General features: G+C 34.9%; 1 protein-coding gene across 5 annotated transcripts in view; it reads right to left on the reverse strand.

The window, feature by feature from the left end:
- Positions 1–21,174, reverse strand: part of HMGCLL1 (3-hydroxymethyl-3-methylglutaryl-CoA lyase like 1) — a 192,731-nt gene that overhangs the window by 95,588 nt on the left and 75,969 nt on the right. For all 5 annotated transcript variants that reach the window (XM_011282424.4, XM_003986251.5, XM_019830747.3 and 2 more), the window contains 4 exons: positions 19,477–19,572; positions 17,357–17,505; positions 6,651–6,714; positions 4,879–5,067 (listed from right to left, as the gene is read on the reverse strand). In XM_011282424.4, coding sequence (XP_011280726.2) covers positions 4,879–5,067; positions 6,651–6,714; positions 17,357–17,505; positions 19,477–19,572 — 498 coding nt within the window. The remainder of the gene's footprint in view (positions 1–4,878; positions 5,068–6,650; positions 6,715–17,356; positions 17,506–19,476; positions 19,573–21,174) is intronic.

Here is a 21,174-nt window from a genome sequence, read left to right on the forward strand (position 1 = left end):
CTGCCTCCATTCTACCCTCCTACCTCCCATACTTACCTGGTGCTTATGCACATAGTACAAGAATAGAACACATAGTTATAGAAAGTGGTAGATATATTTCCTACTAAGTGCCACAGGGGCTGCTAAAGACAACATCCACCACCTTTGCCCTTTTCCTCCCCTGACACACACAACACAACACACACACACACACACACACACACACACACACACACCAAAAATAGTTCAGCTTAAGTTGAAGACGTGTTCTTTCAGAAAAAATTTAAATCATTCCTGGCACCTCAAGGTGCCACTAACCCACAACCAGTTAAAAACAATTTGTCGGCCTGGGTCTTTCACTGCACAGGTGATGTGAATTTGAACCCTGAGTCCACACAGGGATTGGCAAAAAGTTATGACGTATAAAGATGGACTTAGTATTTCTCCTGTATACGTAGCCAAAGCCATGAGAATGAATACCCTTGCCTTTTCCTCTCGTGAGGAGGAATTTTTGCTGGTTCACCTTTTGAGAGCGTGGCATTTGGGAGGGGTCTCCACCTTATACACGTTCTCATTCATGTTACCATCTTGCTTGGGACCAGGGTTATTTCCCAACCCTTTGTATGGCTGTTTCAGGACGGGAAAATGCCCCAAGATTTCAGTCCTCACCTCTTTGCAAGGAGATGCTCTTCAATTAATTCAGCCTATGTCATAAAGCTTAGCTTCTTTTATAAATTATTTGTCTTCTCTCAGTTCCTAGGACAAAATCTTCCCCTCTCCCAAGGCCTTTTGCCCAAGTGGTGTTTCATCTGCTTGAACTATTCTTTTCACACACTGGCATGTGCACATGCATGCACACACAGATACTTACACCCCTTATAGGGGCTCGTTCTCATGTTTTATATCTGATTTTAAACATTACTTTCTCAAATAGGCCTTGTTAACCATGAAAATCACATTAGGGTATCAGCAATATTTTGCATCTGGGCATTTTCAAGAGGTAGTTTCCAGAAGAAGTTTGGATTCTCAGATTTTGCACCATACCCCTAAATCCCGAAGAATTATCATTCATTATATAGTAACTGTGCTACACAAATAAACCACCACCCAAAGTGTCACCATGCATAGAAGATACACCCATATAGTGGGATGAGAAAAGGAAGGGGAAGGGAAGGAGAGAAGTGAGGGGAAAGAGGGGGAGAGGGAGAGAGAAAGGGAATATCCACACAGAGAAGTCAGAGAGGGGCGGGGGAGGCAGATGTCTTCAGGAGCTGGCTGGTCAGGAACACTTAATAAGTTACAGTTGTAGCTGAACACAGAATCCTGAAGTGATCCCTACTTGTCTATTGTTTTAGAAGCTAGAATACCTAGGAAGGGAAAATTGTAAAAATTCCCACGCCCAAAAGTCCATGGGATATCATTTTCTGTTGTAATTCAATACAGTGTTCCTTGCCTGCTTCCAGAGGATAAACATGGATTTGTGCACATATGCTACAAAGTCAAAATAAGCCCTTTGTCGGGCTTGATCTTCACATTGTTTTTTAACTTCTGCCAAACAACTGTACACTTTAGGACTATGACATACAGTTCTACAATACGGATTTTCAGCCACAGTAGAAAGTTTTGATACAGTCTTGTTTTGTCAAAATCATGGGTTCTATAAACATCACACAAACCTATTTTTAACTAAGGTTATCAAGCTAACACTAATTGTAAGATATATCCATAAACACTATTTATATGTAGTGTTTTAAATAAGTGCATTAAAAATAAGTTATTAGAATTTAGTAAGTAATTTTTCATCACCCAGCTTTCCAAATATCTTCATTTTGATGACCTAAAATAATGCACTTGATAAAAAAAGCCAAGAGTCTCTGAAGAGGATGCCTGCAACATCACAAAAACTTGTTAAACAAAATATAGGTACAAAAATCAGATAAAGGCACTATTAGAAAATAAAATTACAGGCCAATGTCTCTGATGAACATAGACACAAAAATCCTCAACATTATCAAACCAAATAAATAATACATTAAGGATCAGTCGCCATAATCAATTATTACAGGGATGCAAGGATGGTTCCATATCCACCAATCAACATACATGATACACCACTTAATACCATGAAGAACAAAAATCTTATGATCCTCTCAACAGATGTAGATAAAGCTTGTGACAAAATTCAACAGCACTTAATAATAACTCTCAAAAAAGTGAGTTTAAAGGGAATATTCCTATACATATTAAAGGCCACATACGAAAAACCCACAGCTAACATCATACTCTATGGTGAAAAGAAGAAAGCTTCTCCACCAACATCAGGAATGAGACAAGTGTATCCAATTTCACCAGTTTTATCCAGCATAGTTCTACAAATCTCAGCTTCAGCAATCAGACAAAAAAAAATTATTATGGAGGAAGTAAAACTGTCACTCTTTGCAAATGACATGATCTATATAGAAGTCCCTGAAGTCCACACCAAAAGCACTGTTAGAACTACAAAATGAATTAAGTAATGTTGCAGGATAGAACATTACAGAGAAATCTGTTGCATTTATATACAGTAATAACAAAGTGGAAGAAAGAAAAACTAAGAAAACAATTCTATTTACAATTGCATCAATAATAAAATACCTAGCAAATTTAACCAAGCAGGTGAAAGACCTGCCATTTGAAATCTGTAAGTAATTAATGAAGGAAACTGAAAATGACAGAAAGAAATGGAAAGCTATATCATGCTCATCGATTGAAAGAATATCATTAAAATGTCCATACAACCCCATAGTAATCTAAAGATTCAATCCAATCCTTATCAAAATACCAACGGCATTTTTCACATAACTAGAACAATAATCCTAGTATTTGTAGGGAAGCAAAAAACACCCTGAATAGCCAAAGCAATTTTGAGAAGGAAGAATAAAACCAGAGGTCTCACAATTCCAGATTTCAAAATATACTGCAAAGCTAAAGTAGTTAAAAGAGAAAAAAAAAAAAAAAAGACACAAAGATCAAGAGAACAGGATACAGAGCCATAGTTTTATGGTTAATTCATCTGTGACAAAGGACTTTGGAAAATACAAAAGAAGTGAAGAATATACATTAGTCCATTTAATAATGATGTTGGGATGGGGCGCCTGGGTGGCGCAGTCGGTTAAGCGTCCCACTTCAGCCAGGTCACGATCTCGCGGTCCGTGAGTTCGAGCCCCGCGTCAGGCTCTGGGCTGATGGCTCAGAGCCTGGAGCCTGTTTCCGATTCTGTGTCTCCCTCTCTCTCTCTGCCCCTCCCCCGTTCATGCTCTGTCTCTCTCTGTCCCAAAAATAAATAAACGTTGAAAAAAAATTAAAAAAAAAATAATGATGTTGGGAAAAATGGACATCTACATGCAGAAGAATGAAACTGGATCACTCTGTTATGCTATACACAAAAATAAACTCAAAATAGATTCAAAAAAATAAATATGAGACCTGAAACCATGAAACTCTTAAAACAAAACATAGGCAGTAATCTCTTAGACACTGGCCTCAGAAACATTTTTCTATACATGTCTCCTCAGGCAAAGGGAACAAAAACAAAATTAAAGTATTGGAACTATTCCAACATGAAAGGCTTTTGCACAGTGAAGAAAATCATTAACAAAACAAAAAGGCATCCTACTAAGTGGGAGAAGATATTTGCAAATGATGTATCTGATAAGGGGATAATATCCAAAATATACTAAGAATTCATACAATTTAACACCAAAAAAATCCAATAAAAATAGGAAGAGGACCTGAATATTTTTTAAAGGAGACTCCAGATGGCCAACAGACACATTAAAAGATCCTCAATATGACTAATCATCAGGGAAACGCAAATCAAAGCCATAATGAGATATTGGCTCACACCTGTCAGAATAGCTGGCCTCAGACAAGAAATAACAAGTGCTAGTGAGGATGTGGAGAAAAAGTAGCCCTCATGCACTGCAGGCAGAAATTCAAACTGGTGCAGCCACTGTGCTCAATGTTACAGAATTTCCTCAAAGAATTAAATATACAAAGACCATACAACCCATATTTCAACTTTTGGGCATTTACCTGAAGACAACAAAAACACTAATTCAAAAAGATATATGTGTCTATCCATTCTGTGGCAGCATTATTTACAAAAACCAAGATAGTGAAGCAATCAATGTGTCCATCAATAGATGAAAGGATGAAGAAGATGTGGTACATATATACACAATGCAGTATTACTCAGCCCTAAGAAAGAATGAAATCTTGCCATTTGCAACAACATGGATGGACCTAAAGGGTATTCCACTAAGTGAAATAAGTCAGAGAGGAAAAAATAAATACTACATGATTTCTCTCATATGTGGAATCTAAAAACCAAAACAAGCAAAGAAAAAAGCAGAAATAGATTCATAAATACAGAGAACAAACTCTGGATTGTCAGAAGGGAGTAGGGTATGGAGAATGAGTGAAATAGATGAAGAGTATTAAGAGGTACAAACTTACAGTTATAAAACAAAGTCATAAGCATGAAATGCTCATGGAATATAGTCAATATTGTAGTAAGTTTGTATGGTGCAGAGGGTGACTACACTGACTGTGGCAATCATGCATATAATTACTGAATTACTATGTTGCATCTAAAACTAATATTGAACTACCCTTTAGTAAAAAAAAAAAAAAAAAAGAGAAATTTTATCAAATAAAATTAACAGGAATAGGAGACATCATTGCCCTAAAAATAAATGCGCAATTTGCAGATGTTTCCTGAGTACTTGTCATGGGGTGGGTAGTTTAAATATTATATTCGTAGCAATTTATAAATATTACCTCACTAAACCCTTTAACATGTTTATATTATCATTAAGGATACCCATTTTACACTTACACACAAAGAATGCAAAATACCTGAAGGGCCGTAAGGATATTTGCTAAGGCTTGTCCATACGTGTCATGGCAGTGAACAGCAAGCGCACTGGGTGGGACTTCTTTCATGACACTCTCCAACATTCTTTTCATGCTTCCTGGAGTTCCCACTCCAATAGTGTCTCCTAGAGAGATCTCATAACAGCCCATGCCATACAATCTTTTAGATACCTGTTGGGAAAGGTGAGAAGCTAGTAAAAAAATAAATAAATAATAATAATAATGGAAATGAACAAATTCAAACCCTGTTACTCCTTAGCAGACATCATCTACAAGGAAAAGTCATACCTAAGATCAGTTATGTATTCATGGGAAACACATATTTTAATTTTCTGGTCCTTTTCCTTGGTTATTAAATCCCAACTATTATACAAAAGTTTTAAAGACATTACTATAATTATCTTTTTCTAATATTCAAGTCGGCCTTAGAATCATAACTGTCCATCTCCATGTTCAGTTATGCAATTATAAGCTACAATTTCAATTATGGGAGGCTTACTTTCTCAGCCCTTTAAACAAACAGAAGCATTACAAATTTACTTTGGAAGTAGTATTTCTCAAGGCATGAGATTTGAGGTCACGAGATATCAAAAATACTTTCAGCTTTGTCACTAAATAGTTGTGTGATTGGTAGAGTCACTTAGTATTTCTAACTTAATACTTCTGGTTCATGAATGGATGCACTTATGCCAAGTAACCTGCAAATTCCCTTTATGTTGGATAACTAAGGTTAAGTCTAGATGACTCACTTAAGGTTGCTGGTCATGCATTCTTAATGCTTCCAATCTGCCTGTTACGCAGTTCTCTTCAGCAACTCCTCAGACATTCTGGTGCAGTAATGGAGAGCCTGAGGGTATGTGTGGTCCATCCATAGACCTCATCCATGAGGCAAAAGGCAGCAAAACAAGGGGCTTGGTGGACAGGTAGATTTGGAGCCTAGTTTTTGTGGAGCCTAAAGTTCTATTGTTTTGGAAGTGTTTTTTAAGAAAATAATATATAATTGTGAATGCAAATTTATAAGGAGTCTTAGAAGGGTACCATATAGGTGAAGGACTAAAATATTTAAGCTTCTTTATTTTACAGTATATCTGCCTCTGTGTGCAAAGGTCTTCCTTAAATAGACTGGGATAGCATGCATTTGAAAAATCTGCAGCAAATTTCAAAATTTCAAATGAAGGCACAAAAGAGGAATGGCTTTAGCCAAATCAAAGGTTTATCCTAAGTTCTGAATTTCTAACAATGCCATCTTTAAGGACTATTATCTATTCCTGCAAAACTGCTCTCTAATGAAAGGAACTGGAGTCTCAGGACGAAGTATAGGATCTCAAAGGAATGAACAGTGTACAGAAAAAGCAGTGTATACACTCTGATACAAGTGCCCAAGTATGCAGGACAAGAACACAGGGATGATACCTGAGCAACCAAAGCAAAGTTTAAGTGTGCATGTACAAAGTTCCCTGACATTCTGATGGAATGTGGAAAGGTCACCCACTAAGTTCCACCCATGTAAAAATGTTTCATCTATGAACCCTAACATGAGCAGACTCAAATGTTATTTAACTTTGAATAGTTGTAGCCAATATATACATCTTCAGTGTCAAAATGAAACTACTGGTTAAGTGATCAATTTTGTCTTCCATGGTTCTCCTGAAACTTGGTTGTGCAGATGCAATCAACAGTAAGGAGAACAGCCCGCTTTTAAAAATATTATACATCATTTTACCAAGAACCAGAAAACCACAGGTATATCTTACTTCTGTCACTTTTTGTGGTGTGATGTTTCCTTCATACGGACAGCCCAGGGTGCAAGACACATACCTAAATTTAAAATATAGAGCCATATAAATATATAGATGATTTAAGTCATTTCCTAATTTCCTTTTTATAAAAATGAATAGCTAAAAAATCATCAAAATATTTTTTACCCCAGTCCATTATTATTCTTAGAACAAAGAAAAACAATTTTGGAACATTTTTAACTTAACTCAATTTTTTTCTAATAATGACAATTTGATAAATGTTATTTGATGGCAGATGGAGTAACAGGTGTTTATCTTGTGGAATTATTTATGCTATAGCAGCATATGAACATTCAAAGCGGAAAATACCAGTGAACTACATAGTTTTATTTAAGTAAGTACACACATCCAACTGTTAAATATCTAGTTCTTTGGAATCATAGAGAAATAGCGAGTAGATGACTAACTGAATTTCTCTTCACTCCCATCTGGATCTTTTGGCCTCATTTAGATAGAGTCATTAATCACCCCAAAACTCCTAGAGTTGGCCACAACCTCAAAGTTCATCTTGTTTATCTCTCGTGGGTATACCTAAATCATCCTTTACAGAAGAGTGTCTAGTCTACGTTTTAAAGGCTCCATATAAAGATATTCTGTAAGCTTCTTCAACAATTTACTCTAATAGAAAAAGTCAAGCCTTTCCTGAAATGATAATGATACTTTTCCATCTTAAAGTATTAAGCTTTAGAAAAAGCCTGTTTTAGCTATTTTCAGCTCAACACCAATCCCATTTTATTAAACTTTCCTCAGAGATTTTTACAACACTTGTATTAAAATAATGCATCATGTGTCTGATTGTCAGGGATGAAGCAATTCACATGAGTGAGAGAGGGGTGGTAGGAAATGAGGCTGGAGATCCAATTCTGTGAGCCAGAATATAACAGGCTTTAGATAATAAGGCCCTTGGAATGCCATGCCAAGGAGTCTGAACTTTGAGATCACTCAAAATTATTAGGTAACGTAGTGACAAGATCAGAGTAGTTTTCCAGAAATGTTAATTCTCCGGGAACTCTGGAAGTGGTTGCCAACAGAAAGGTGGAAGCAAAAACAAGACAAAAGATAATACCATATTTCCTTGATTCTAAGATGTTGTCCATTATAAGATACACTATAAATTTTATAACAGGTTTTGGAGTAAAAAAATATACATATTAAATATATACATATATATTCAATGATTCAATACATACTCATTGATTCTAAAACCATAATCTAATTTCAAAAGTATTAAAATGTGAATAGAAGTTGTGTTTTGGAATTAAATAAACAATTCAGTAAGTCAAGTAAGCAGTAAAGAAGACAGAGGGATAAATAGGATAATTCAAGTACAACTTGAAAGTTATGCAGGAAATCATTTCTCTGCTCTTGCAATTACTATCATTATCTTATTTGAATAACCTGTATAAATTTAAACCAGATATGTAGAAAGAAAATGTTCTATAAACCTAACACTTGGAAAAGATGGCTAAAGATGAAAAAGAACATTTTCAATTCAGATATAATGATTACAGATAAATAAATGAATAATTACTTCACTCTGAACCCAAAATATCTAGATGTGGTTCAATACAAAATCCAAGCCATCCATTTACATGCTGTCCCTCTAAATATGAAAAACAATGTAAGAAAAAACCAACAAATTCAAAACGATATAAAGCAAACCAACCTTTCTTGCATTCTTTACTATCTGGCCATAACTACCCTTTGGTAACATCACCTGCATTTTCATTCACTCAAGTTTTCCCTCAGACTCCTTCCCAGGCCTAAGGTTTGCCTGGTCTCCATTCTTCACTGCATTTCATCTTCCTACATTCTTTTCCATCCTTGTGAGCCACTTCTCTCACCTATTTACACATGGGGCTACTTTCCCCCCGAAACAAATGTGATGGTTCTCAACTACGTTCATTAGCTTACTTTAACATCCTATAAGCACAGGTTGGCAAACGAAGACCCATAGGCCAAATCCTGCTCATTAGTCTTTTGCAAGTCAAATTTTATTGGAACAATGCCATGCCTATCTGTTTACCTATTATCCATGGCTATTTCTGCACCATAAGAGTTGAACAGGAGCACAGAGATTATCTGACCCACGAAACCTAAAATATTATTATCCAGTCTTCTACAGAAAAAGCTTGCTGCTGGTAAAAAGTGAAACATTTTCATGAGTATGAAATGGCCTCCCCCATGATAAAAATAGTCTATATTGTCCGCTTTGAATAGTAGCTAAAGTCAATTTCTATAGCAATCTATTAGAGTGGTTCTCAAACTTGCTGCACAGAATCACCTGGGGAGTTTAAAAGCCAAAACTCTAATGGTTGACACACTCCAGGCCAATTAAATCACAAACCTGAGGAACTAAATTCAATCACCAATATCTCAAAATAATTTCTAAAGTTCCATTTAGAAACTTGCCAAAATTGAAAACCACTGAAACATCAGCAATACTACCTCCCCTTGAATGCCTGATTTATTCCCTTGTAAAAAGTGTTAATACACAGATTTTAGTCTCAAGAATCTCACTACTATGCCCCAGCACTTTTTATCTATTTTCAATTGGCTGGTAGTTCAACTTCTCACAGATCTATCTTGAATCATTTCTATTCTGCTGAAGCCCCAAACTGCAACCTCTCCATTTCTTATTTTATCCCATTTCTTACTTCTGGCTTAATGTCCTTTTTACTGAACTACACCGTTTAGTTCTTTCAGTAATGGTAAAGTTTTGCAGACTATTTTGTCACCAAATAATTTTACTTCACCTTCATTAATGTTTAATAGTTTGGTTAGGTATAAAATTCTAGGTGAACAGTCATTCTGCCATTTTGAGCATATTTCACTAGCTCTGGTCTCAGTTTTGCTGACGAGAATTTTGCTATTTAATGGTAATTCTGTTATAGCAATTTTAAAGTAATTTGTTCTCTACTTTTTGGATTCTCTGTTTATATCTAATATTCTGCATTTTACTATGAGAATGTCAGGACTTATACTTCTTTAATATTAACACTGATGGTGTTCCTCAAATCTAGAAAATCCTCGAGGTACTAGTTCATCAAATCTATCTCTAACATTTACTTTCCCTGCTTTCTCCTTCTGAAAATTCTGTGAGGCACTCTCTCTTAACCTCACTTTCAAAAGTTCTATTACATTTTTCTGTGTTTTATTTTTGCAGTTTCCTTGAATACTACTTCTAGTCACCAATACTCCTTTCAACTGTATGTAATCTGCAGCTGAATGCAATCATTTCCTTTATAAATGTATTTGTCATTTCAAGAAACGTTTCTTTTTGTAAAATCTTCATCATTTTCATAAAGATCTATTATGTTCTTCCTTTGCCTCTGTATTTTAAGGGGTTAATTTAAATTCTTCAGATTGTTCTATTTCCTTCTTTTCTGTTAAAGTTTTCCTGCTTTTTCTTTTTGCTTCTTTCTCTCCTAGGGTAGTTTGTATCGTCATGTGGTTTGTAATTTTTACTGTATCTTTCCATGGTGATTTTAGTTTCTATGGGAGTTTCATGAGACTCTTGAGTTATTCAAGTGTCTCTATAAACAAGATATGACTGCCTTTTGTCCTTGCCCAGTGGAGTTTACCAATTCTTGGACAAATTTCTACCTTAATTTCTTATTTGGGGTTTCCATAATATTCCACAAATTCCATTGACTTTGCATTGGCAAAGAGGAGATTCCAGGCTCCAAGAATCATCACTTTAAAATGCATGTTTTAGTAGAACATCTATCTCATATCATGTCGACATTAAAATCCCATTTTCGAGCCACTAGGAATTTTATCTGAAATAGATACCCCCAGGTGCTAGTGGCATCAACCTGCATCCTCACCACACTTTCTTTGGTGAAACCTGAGGACTTTCTTTTCTGAGTTTAGCTATATGTTTCAAAAATGGTTATTTTCATATGTTTGTAATGGGAACAGAAAAGGGAGTCTTTGCATCAGTTCAGTCCCCCATAGTCTCTGTCTTTCATCATTATGCAGATAGATAACTCAAGGAACAACTCCAAGTCTCAGGAACATTACAAATTGGTTTCCTGACACATTGACATGACATATTAAGCTCAGCATGTCAAAAATGATGCTCATTCTTGCTTCCCCTGCATTTGCCATTAAAAAAAATGCAGTCATTTTCAGAGTCTGTCCTGCCAAATCAATAAAGGTCACCTTTGAGAACATATTCAATAACCCAGATACCCTTCCCTTCCAGCCTCTGTTGCACGTGACGTCTGCTAGTGCCAGTCCAAACATACAGAACAGTCCCTGAGTATTTTCCTCAGGGCAGCTGCATACATCTGCCAAGCGCTCTCCTTGCCTCTGGTCTCATACCACTCATTTGTACCTATTGACAAAATACGAGGACTACAGCATAGATCTGATTAGTTTTACACTTCAAAAATCTATAGTGACTTGCCATCGTCTACCAAGTAAACTTGGTATTCAAGTTCAGCAGTTTGTGAAACCTCTTTCTACCCCTCTCCCACTATACACCCTGAAAAACTCCCCTTCCAGTGGAAGTAAGCTCTTTCCTGTTACCTAAATGCTTTTTGAGATTTCTCTTCACTATGCCTTTGCTCTTTGTACATTTCTTACCCTGCCTGAAAAGACCATTATTCCTGATTATGTTTCCCTATATTTACCTATCTTTAATGACTTCATTTTATTGACACCTTCTGCATTAAGTTTCTCCATATAACCCCCGAGAAATTTAATATAGTATTACTTTAAACTTGAATAGGATCTGTCTGTATGTCTCTTAATGTATTTGCCTTTTTTGACAGTTAAATAACAATTTCTATATATACTATTTTCCCAGTCTGCTAGAAACTCTTTGAAGTTTGGCTACTTTTCATTTTCATATTCCATACATTATCACTAGACAGTACATTATATAAAACATTCAGTATTTCTTGAATGAATTCATGCACAAATTTGTTATTTAAGGTGCCATTTTCATTATTTAATTAATTTTCTATTAAATTCCTGATCTTTACTCTAAATATGTAGCTACATCCAGGCTATTAATGCACTTACTTCTAAATCCTGTAGCCAAAGATGATAGTATATGAGTTCAGACTTAGAACAAAACCTTAAACACTATATAGGATGACAGAATCAAAGAATGGCCAATCATATTGAAGCTAATTGCGCTAACATTAAAGGCATGGTGTTACAATAAATTCTGTGGATGGAAGGCTGAGTTATTTTTATTTGTGCTTGTGAAGGCCACTTATCAATATTGTGCAAAATCATGATAAAAGAGAAACTGAGGCAATCAAGTCTTAACAACTTTATCTGGTGAAACTGAGTCATGAAAAAGCACCTGCATTGAGGCCTTACCCAAGGCCTTCCCACTATTATTATCCTCTGTCCTTTAAAATCATTCTGGCAAAAAGAAACAAAAACAATGAACCTGGAATAAACATCACAAATACTTGCAATGGAAACAATCAATGACTGCTATCCTCAGAAGAGAAAAACAATGCCAAGAATGAAGAGGTGACATGTAATGTCAATTAAACATAATTAAGACATTTAAATGTAGGAGCTGTTTTGATGCAGTCATGCACAGTATGTCTGCCTATAAACAATACAAAATAGCATTCCATTACTAATAAGCCAACCAAAAACAGATTGTGAGAGCCTGCTAAGCACTTAACACTACAGATAACGTAAGAAATAAATACTGTCCCTGGGTCTCAAGGAGCAATTCTGCTAATTCTCTTTTTGCCCTGAAATGCTAATTTCATGAGAAATGACAAAACATGCTCTTCAAAGGCTCTATATGAAGGCTGTTTAGTGATGACTACACAACACAGCTTACACATATTAACTATTGCTGGGTAGGTGTTATTCTGATACACAGCAGTGCCAGATTAATATGTAAGGCTAAAAAAAAGTATACCTTCAAACAAACCATATGTATGACAGAAAATAGCTTTAACAGATGTCTCATTTTTAGAGTTTTATGTACCATGTTTTGGTAAATGAGGTTTTGAATTGCTCTTCACATTTTTTCTTCCAGGCCAACAGAAAGGCCTCAGTCTAAGATATTGGAAAGGAACTTGGCCAATCAACTGTACACTTGAAAAATGGTGCCATATATGCAAGTGAATTCCCCTGGGGTAGACTGTCCAATGGAAGGTATTTGCTACATTAGTCATGAGAAACATGGTGTATTTAAAACATTGAGACTTAAATAAGGAAACTCATTATCACACTCACCAATATTACTACTACCTTCAAGATCAGCATCAGAATCCATAATAGCATGTTGTATTATGCAGAGGAAAAATAAGAAATACATGTGCAACATAACGTAAATAGTTTGGCTAAGAAACAGGTTGCAAGTTCTTGAATAAGTTTGTGTTCAAAATTATCTCTTAACTGGAAAACCAATGAAAACTGACCACATTGAGGGAGAGGAATCTGCACTTACTTCATGGCCATTTTATAGGTTAGAAATTATACAGAGCTAAGCAACTCATCAAAAAATAATTAAGCACAAGAATTTCCTAATATTAACATTAATTTCATCGAAGAAATTGGCCACTAATATACATAATACAATTTTATCCAGAAGCTGTTAAACCAGACTGGATTATTATTGCTATGGGATAAGCAGAAAGCAGGCGGTGAGGGTCATAGATCAAGAGATACATAAAATATGCACTTTAGAAAAACAAAAGTGAAAATGACCATTGAGACTATCCCAACATAAAAAGCTTTTTTCATTGTGAAGGAAATCATCAACAAAACAAAAAGGCAAACTACCAAATGGGAGAAGGTATATGCAAATGATATAACTGATAAGGAGTTAATATCCAAAATATACAAAGGACTTATACACCTCAACATCAAAAAAAAAAAAAATCCAATTAAAAATGGGCAAAACACCTGAATACCTTTATCCAAAGAAGACATACAGATGGCCAAGAGACTCATGAAAAGATGTTCAACATCACTCATTAGCATCAGGGAAATGCAAATCAAACCACAAGGAGGTATCACCTCACACCTTTCAGAAGAGCTAGTATGAAAAAGATTTAAAAAATAGAAAGTGTAGATGCTGAAGTGGAAAAAAAAAGACCCCTTGTGCACTGTTGGGGGGAATGTAAATTGAGGGTCACTGGAAAAACAATATGGAGGTTCCTCAATAAATAGAAATTCCATACCATCCAGTCATTCCACTACTGGGTATTTACCCAGAGAAAACAAAAACACTAATATGCAATGTAAACCATTACCACATCCTAAAATGATCTTTGGTTTCTCTGTATCTAAAAGTTATATATGATTGTCTATATTAACTACTAATTTGTCTTTTATTCCTTGTTCTCATTATTTTGCACATTTTTTTCTGGGAATTTGAGGAATACAGCAGTTACGGTTCATAGTTAAATATTTTTGCATTTTGTAATTTTTTAAAACAAAGTATGGTAATTTTGTTTGGCTTCCAGGAAAAATGGTACAAAACTACCTTCTTTCAACTTTTAGTAGGCTCAACCTTTCAGAGTAATCATGGTTCAGATCATTTGAAGTCATTTTACAGAAGAGGCCTAAGATATAATTATGTAAAAAGTTCTGCTTTGATATGCACAACTGCTGACCTTTTGAATTTGTAATGTAGATTTCTAAGCCTTTTAGTAGTGAAATTAATAATGGCTCCTTAGTGATAGTTTCCTTTTTAAAAATAATATTCTCACAAAGAGAGTATGTGATTCTTGTGACTTCATTTAAGGTAGGTCAATACTCAGACAAAAAGGAATAAAACTAAATGTCTCATATATTAGTGCACTACTTCGTATCTTGAAGACGTTTCAATTTTGGAAGGATCTTGACAAACCAAGAGATAATAATTTCGGGAAATGCATTGATAAAAATAAAGAAAATCATTACATGTATCACAGAGTTTTATTTTTCTTTGCCTTTTTAACTTTTTAAAAATTTTGATATTAGAAAAATAACCTAGATATCTTAAACATATGTCATATGAATTACACATTAAAAATGAAGTCCAAAATGTAAACATTTCATTGTTCATTCATATATAATGTATATTCAGTGGTAGTTAGCTGACTTTGCATTTTATGTCAATGATCTGGCATGGTATGTGTTCGCAATGTGTCCCAGATGTTATGTAAAGTTCTGAGCACATATAAAAAATGTGTACACATGCATGTGTATATGTGTGTTACAGGATGGGGGGGAATCAAACCACAGCCTTAATAACTTTAATAAAAGCTGCTATTTAGACCATATGAAGGTTTACTATTTTTATTAAAATTTAAATGGTTTTAGTGAGCATTTATAAAATGTGTACTGCCTTATGGCCTTTAAATCTGACAGCTGATGACATAAATTTTCTGGACGGTGATCAAGTACATGTTGATGCAGCTGTTGCCACGTTGCCATAGTAAGATGCTGAGGTGTCTGCTTCAGTTTCAACTAGGTGAACATGACTCTTTTTCTTAACTGAGTACCAATGACCTATGACTTCTAATATTGCGTATCTAAATTCTAGATTGCCAGCAAAAATAAAATCTAATTTAAACTCTATTAACATTTGGGGGGGGTAGGTAGATAATTCTCATCTGCACAAAGAGGGAACTCACATACTAAAAGGCCTATTTCTAAAAATGAATACTGTTTCAGAAGATCTAGGAGTTGTGCTCAAAGGAACAAAATCTGCATTGGAAAACACACATTTATTTATTGTATACTTCTGCAGTAAGTCTCTAATGTACTCTGCTGATGGCATTGGACTGTGAGTCAGTTTTTGTCCATCTTGCACTTTGTACCCTTCTTATTAAGGCCTGGCAAACTTTTTAAGTTATAGCATGGTTAGAAGTTTCTTTATTGGGGTGCCTGGGTGGCTCAGTAGGTTTAGCATCCAACTCCTCATTTCAGATCAGGTCATGATCCCAGGGTGGTGAGATGGAGCCCTATGTCAGGCTCCATGTTGAGTGTGGAGCCGGCTTGGGATTCTCTCTCTCTCGCCCCCTAACCCCCTCCCCAACTCACACACACTTTATTAAAAAAAAAAAGCTTCTTTACTGATAGGACAATATTAGTTGCTCAAAACTCAGTATTCAAGAGGATTTAAGATTTCTATTAAATATATTACCTATTCTACTTTATAAGAGAAAAACAGATAATAAAATATGATATTAAACAATTTATGTTTACATCCATCTTCTAACATTAAAAACACTTCCTATTTGAAGTGCAAGCTGCACATGCACTTTACTTCGCACAGTTATGCGTTTTTCAAATTTCCAATGAGTGACTTTACTGTAAAATCTATACTCCATATTTAAAGATGCATTAAAATACAGTAGTTTCTTCATTTTTCCCATTCTTTAAAGAGAAAGAGACAAAACAGCTTACATATGTTTGAATTTAGAAACTTGTAATACATGGTTTTGTGGTTATTCACCTTTTTTTTTGCCTTAAGAATACACATCCTTTATTTTCTGTCTATGGATACACATTTCTTGGTTTATAAATTTTTCTTGCATGTGCTTTCCATGATGTGTATATTTTAATTACAAAAACAATTTTTTATCTTTAAAAACTCATGCTGAAAACTATTGCTATGGAGAGAGGAAAAATAAGCTAACAAAAGTAAGCAAACCAATAAGACAGTTCCCCATGGTGTGGTCTAATTCTATTTGCTCCCCAAAGGACCTTGGTTGAATTCTAACCCTTTTCTAATGTTGTCACTCAAAATTGGATCCACTTGTCTTTCTCATTAACCACTAAACCTCTCCCTGCCACTACGGATTTTTCTCTCCTCAAATGAAGGAAGTAAACCTGTATCCAAATCTAATTATAGCTATCAGACTTGTCTTATGAATGCTATACGTCTTAATTGATTTCCATGAGAAGACTATCATACCACTATAATTATAAAAAGCAATAGAAAATTAGCTAATGTCTTAGAAACAAATTCCTTCTTAAATGATCATTTATTACACATTTCATAGAACATGGGTCTGGGAGTAGAGCCTGTTTGCAGTACATGCTCCAACTGCTGGTTCTGGAAGCAGGTAAGAATCAAAGCAGATCTTCTCTCTCTTCCTCTTCCCCATTTACCTTTGCTTTTGGGTCACACAGAGAAAACAGGGAAATCTGCTGTTGAAAGGGATGCTGAATGAGGGGAAAGATGGGCCGAATTTCCTGGTGCAGCTTGAAGGCTCAATTTTATGTTTTAAATACTCTATTGAAGGTCTACATAAAATAATTTTGGAACAAAAAATAATAGGTCTTAAAAATTTTTTAAAGATGTGGAAACCACATTAGAGGGTTCCTTTGCAAATGGTACTACGAGTATACGCAAATTGATCAACCCAACAGTAGGCTGAGATGAAAAGATAGGTGCATTTGGGTAAGTGTTAATAAGATGAGTAACAATGTCAGGTTTGCAAAATCAAGTCGGCCTCTGATCTTGGAGCACTATACCCTCTAGGCTAGATAAACTCTAATAATTATTAACTGGTATTCACGAGAGAGATCACTATACAGTGATGGCCTGATCATACAAGGTACAAAAGACACCCTACATATATTATGAATGCTAAAATAATAACTACATAGTTCATATACGAACTTAAACAATAGATAGTAACTAACTAGAATTTGTGGAATTTCATAAATACCCTCGTGCTGGAATATTCATGTGCCTTGCCGACTTAACAACCTCCTCAAACTTCTCCATGCTTTCTTCAATAGAACAGTTAATATTCTTCTTGCTAAAGGATTCAGATGCGGCACCAAAAACTGATATCTCGGTGGCTCCGGCAGCAACCTGAAAAAAGAGAATTAAGGGCAAAAACAATTAACTTAAAATATGTAAATGATAACAATAGAAGAAATATTAATTACTCAATAAAGGCATACATGTATTCATTAACATTTGCCTGGGAATTCACAATTAGAGTCTTCTCATCTTGCCACATAAGCTCTTTTCAAACTTACAAGTATTTCGTGATAACAAAATAATTCCCCAAGCTGCAACGCTCTATGAATCTATGAAACTATAAAGTACAGAATCTATGAAGTACAGAAAACAGTGATGATGTTCCAATTTAATTTCATCTTTCCTAAATTATGCGTAGGTATCAAAAATATTTTAACTGTAATTATGGAAAATACTGGCATCCCAATAAAGCCTTTTAATATCTATGGAAAACATTATTTTTAGACCAATTATTAAAGAGTAGTAAATGCTTTCTGTTCTCCTCTTCCTATAACCTAACAGAAAAATGTTTTTCCAATTCATCATTTAGACTTTGCGCCCAATTTTTTTCCTGTCTCTTAAGCTAGCTTCCATTGTTTCATACCTTGACTGCTACAACATACTCTTGTATGTCTAATGTCTTAATCCTCTTGCCTAGTCTTTAAATCCAAAATATTAACCTAATATTTTTCCCTTTTGCCATCGTAAGTCCTTTCCCCAGACTTCTCCAGTGACTTGTTTTCAAATATCACATTTCCTCATTTTCCAGCTGGATTTTTTAAGACTTTCTATTAATGTATCTGTAGCGCTGTGCCTAGATTCTCCTCTCTTTCGGATACCCTATTAAAGTATTAAGAAAAAAAATCTTTTTTTTTAATCCAACATTTAAAAAACACCAATTGGCTTCCAGTCCTCCACCAAAAATAAATTTTTAACTTCTAAAATCAAAATTCTACTTTAATACTTACTGTGTGCCAGAATTTTAGTACTTTTGAGTGTTCTATCTGTAACCCACAATCTTACCCATTTTACAGATGAGAAAACTGTGGCTCAAAGAGGCTAAATAACTAGCACAAAATCCCAAAGCTACTATAAGTTATCAAGTCATGCTTTGAGAACAGGCATGCCTGACTCCCAAGCCATGTGTTCCATCCCATTATTTGCCCTTCCAAGCTACTGTTGAGGGTGTACTCTCAGCTCGTGTCTTTTTCAAAGTGGAGACATTCGTTACTTTGTTAGGACCAACGACAGCAATATTTATAATTTCTTAAAATGCCTCTTTCTTTAGAGTAGAATAAAAAACTTACACCAAAATTAACAAAAGAAGAATGGTTTTAGCAAAGATACACAACAGGTGATATATCAATGAGCATCTACAACCTCAACTTTATGCAACACAGTCCCAAATACAAAAGTGAAAAATATTAACACCAGAAATAGCTGGTGAAAAACTTTTATGACAAAGCCATTTAAGCACAACACCTCAAGCCTTCTTAATATTGCCTTGATTCCTCTTGTATGTGTCATTATCAAAGTTTTTTTTTCACATATAAATTCTTAAATCACATAGGATTGGGAGAAACAAGCCGGAAGGGGAGAATAGGGAAAGTTGCTAGAGGAAGTAACACTGGTTAGCTTCACCTACAGGGAGGGAACATCAGCAACAAAAAGCTGATCCAAAAAAGTTGGCAAAAATGATCCACTACAATAACACTAATATCGTACTGAGAAATGTTTAAGTTAAATTCTGTATTCCTTATTTACGCAGGAAACACAAAATATACTTTCAAAAGAACTTCAGCAAAATGGATAACTATTTTTGTGTTTTGATTCCTGAATGGTTAAAATGGAAGGGCCATTTATGTGGAACACTTTAGTCCATACCAATACCATGGAGTTACAGATCACCAGGTATTCCTGTGCATACATTAGCATTTATGCAGGGTAACAAGGGAGCCACATTGGATACTGTTTTAACTTTGTAAAGATCCTTAAAACAGCAAGAAGCATTGATTTTAAAATAATTCGCAGCACACTTACAGCACGGTGAAAACCCTGAAGATTAGGAGTAAGGACAGGATATCGAACTCCTGGGTATTGATGAATGCCTTTCATCACTTCAGTGTGATCAGCCATCTGAAATATGTAATAGTTATATACAAATATTTAACTTTAAATATTTTGTCAAGCAAATGTTTCATTTTTCAAGAAGGTTATAATTACTCATGCAATTATATTCTAAAATTAATGTCAGAAATAATAAAGCTCTGTCAAGATAGCTAATGATAAGTAGTTCGTAAGGTCATAAATACATAAAAACTAGATCTGGGTTTAACTTATTCACATAACAGGATCTGGTTAAATGAGTGATTATGAATAGTCAGCAACTCTACTATTTTCACTTGGCTGATCTTTGGTCTCCTTCTTTTATTTCACAGCGCAACCTTCAAATACTCCTGAGACTGGGGAAAATTTTAAAAGCAATATGCCATGCTTTTAACTTCCATGTGGAAATCTCACATCCAAATAATTTTCAATGTATGAAATTTTACATTATTTAGTAAAAAATTACATATCTTTTAGAATGCTTTAACAAGGCTGAAATCATAGTATATATGTTATTTGGTTAGCATGGATGTTTCAGTAAGAGTCATAGTGCTCTCTGAATTATCATCAGATTACTATTTGTTCTTATAATGCAAACAAATGCATACAATGGAGTAACAAACAGGAAAATTTAACCCATCTCTCCAAGACTTTATTTTTCTATATTTTCTGTGATCCTATAAAAAATCAACTTTATAGGGGCGCCTGGGTGGCGCAGTCGGTTAAGCGTCCGACTTCAGCCAGGTCACGATCTCCCGGTCAGTGAGTTCGAGCCCCGCGTCAGGCTCTGGGCTGATGGCTCGGAGCCTGGAGCCTGTTTCCGATTCTGTGTCTCCCTCTCTCTCTGCCCCTCCCCTGTTCATGCTCTGTCTCTCTCTGTCCCAAAAATAAATAAACGTTGAAAAAAAAATTAAAAAAAATCAACTTTATAGAATCAAAGTTACTAGTTTGCCACAAAGTCTATTATTTAGCCTCCTAGAGCAAATAACCGATGATCAAATCTCATAATCAGCACATAGACAAATTATCACTGACATACCATGAGCTTTATATAATTCAGAATAAATTATGGCCTAAACAATAAATATAAGGAATAATATATAAACAATGAAAAGTATAAAAAATGAGCACGGGGAAAGCCATAGAAACATACACCAAACCAAAATCTTTACCTTCAATATGGGAATGGATAATGAAAGACTTGTTTTTTACCTATATATCTTGGCTTGTTACAACAAGTATTTTTAATTTTAAAATGCAGTAAAAATTAATCAAAGTACAAATGCTTTTCTTAATAGAACTACACAGTTTAAATATATTAAATATTACAATATTTACTCCTATTAGCCCCTTAGTCTTACTCTCAGTGAAATGCCAGTGGAATTAAGTAAATGAGTTTTAAACACATTTTAAATTGAAAATTAAATATTTAAGATGCAAAAAAAAGTGCCTCCCATTGACTGCCATCCTACCTTATTGACATTTAAGTCTCCAAGTTTCATACAATCCAAACACATTTACTTCTGTCGAAAACAGGATTCTTGCTTACTTATTTCTTAGAGATCACATCCACTGTCTGCCAACCAATAACTGCATTCTTTACAACGACTATCCCCCATGGTCATCTACAGT

This window comes from Felis catus, chromosome B2, assembly GCF_018350175.1.
Source record: "Felis catus isolate Fca126 chromosome B2, F.catus_Fca126_mat1.0, whole genome shotgun sequence".
Taxonomy (NCBI): domain Eukaryota; kingdom Metazoa; phylum Chordata; class Mammalia; order Carnivora; family Felidae; genus Felis; species Felis catus.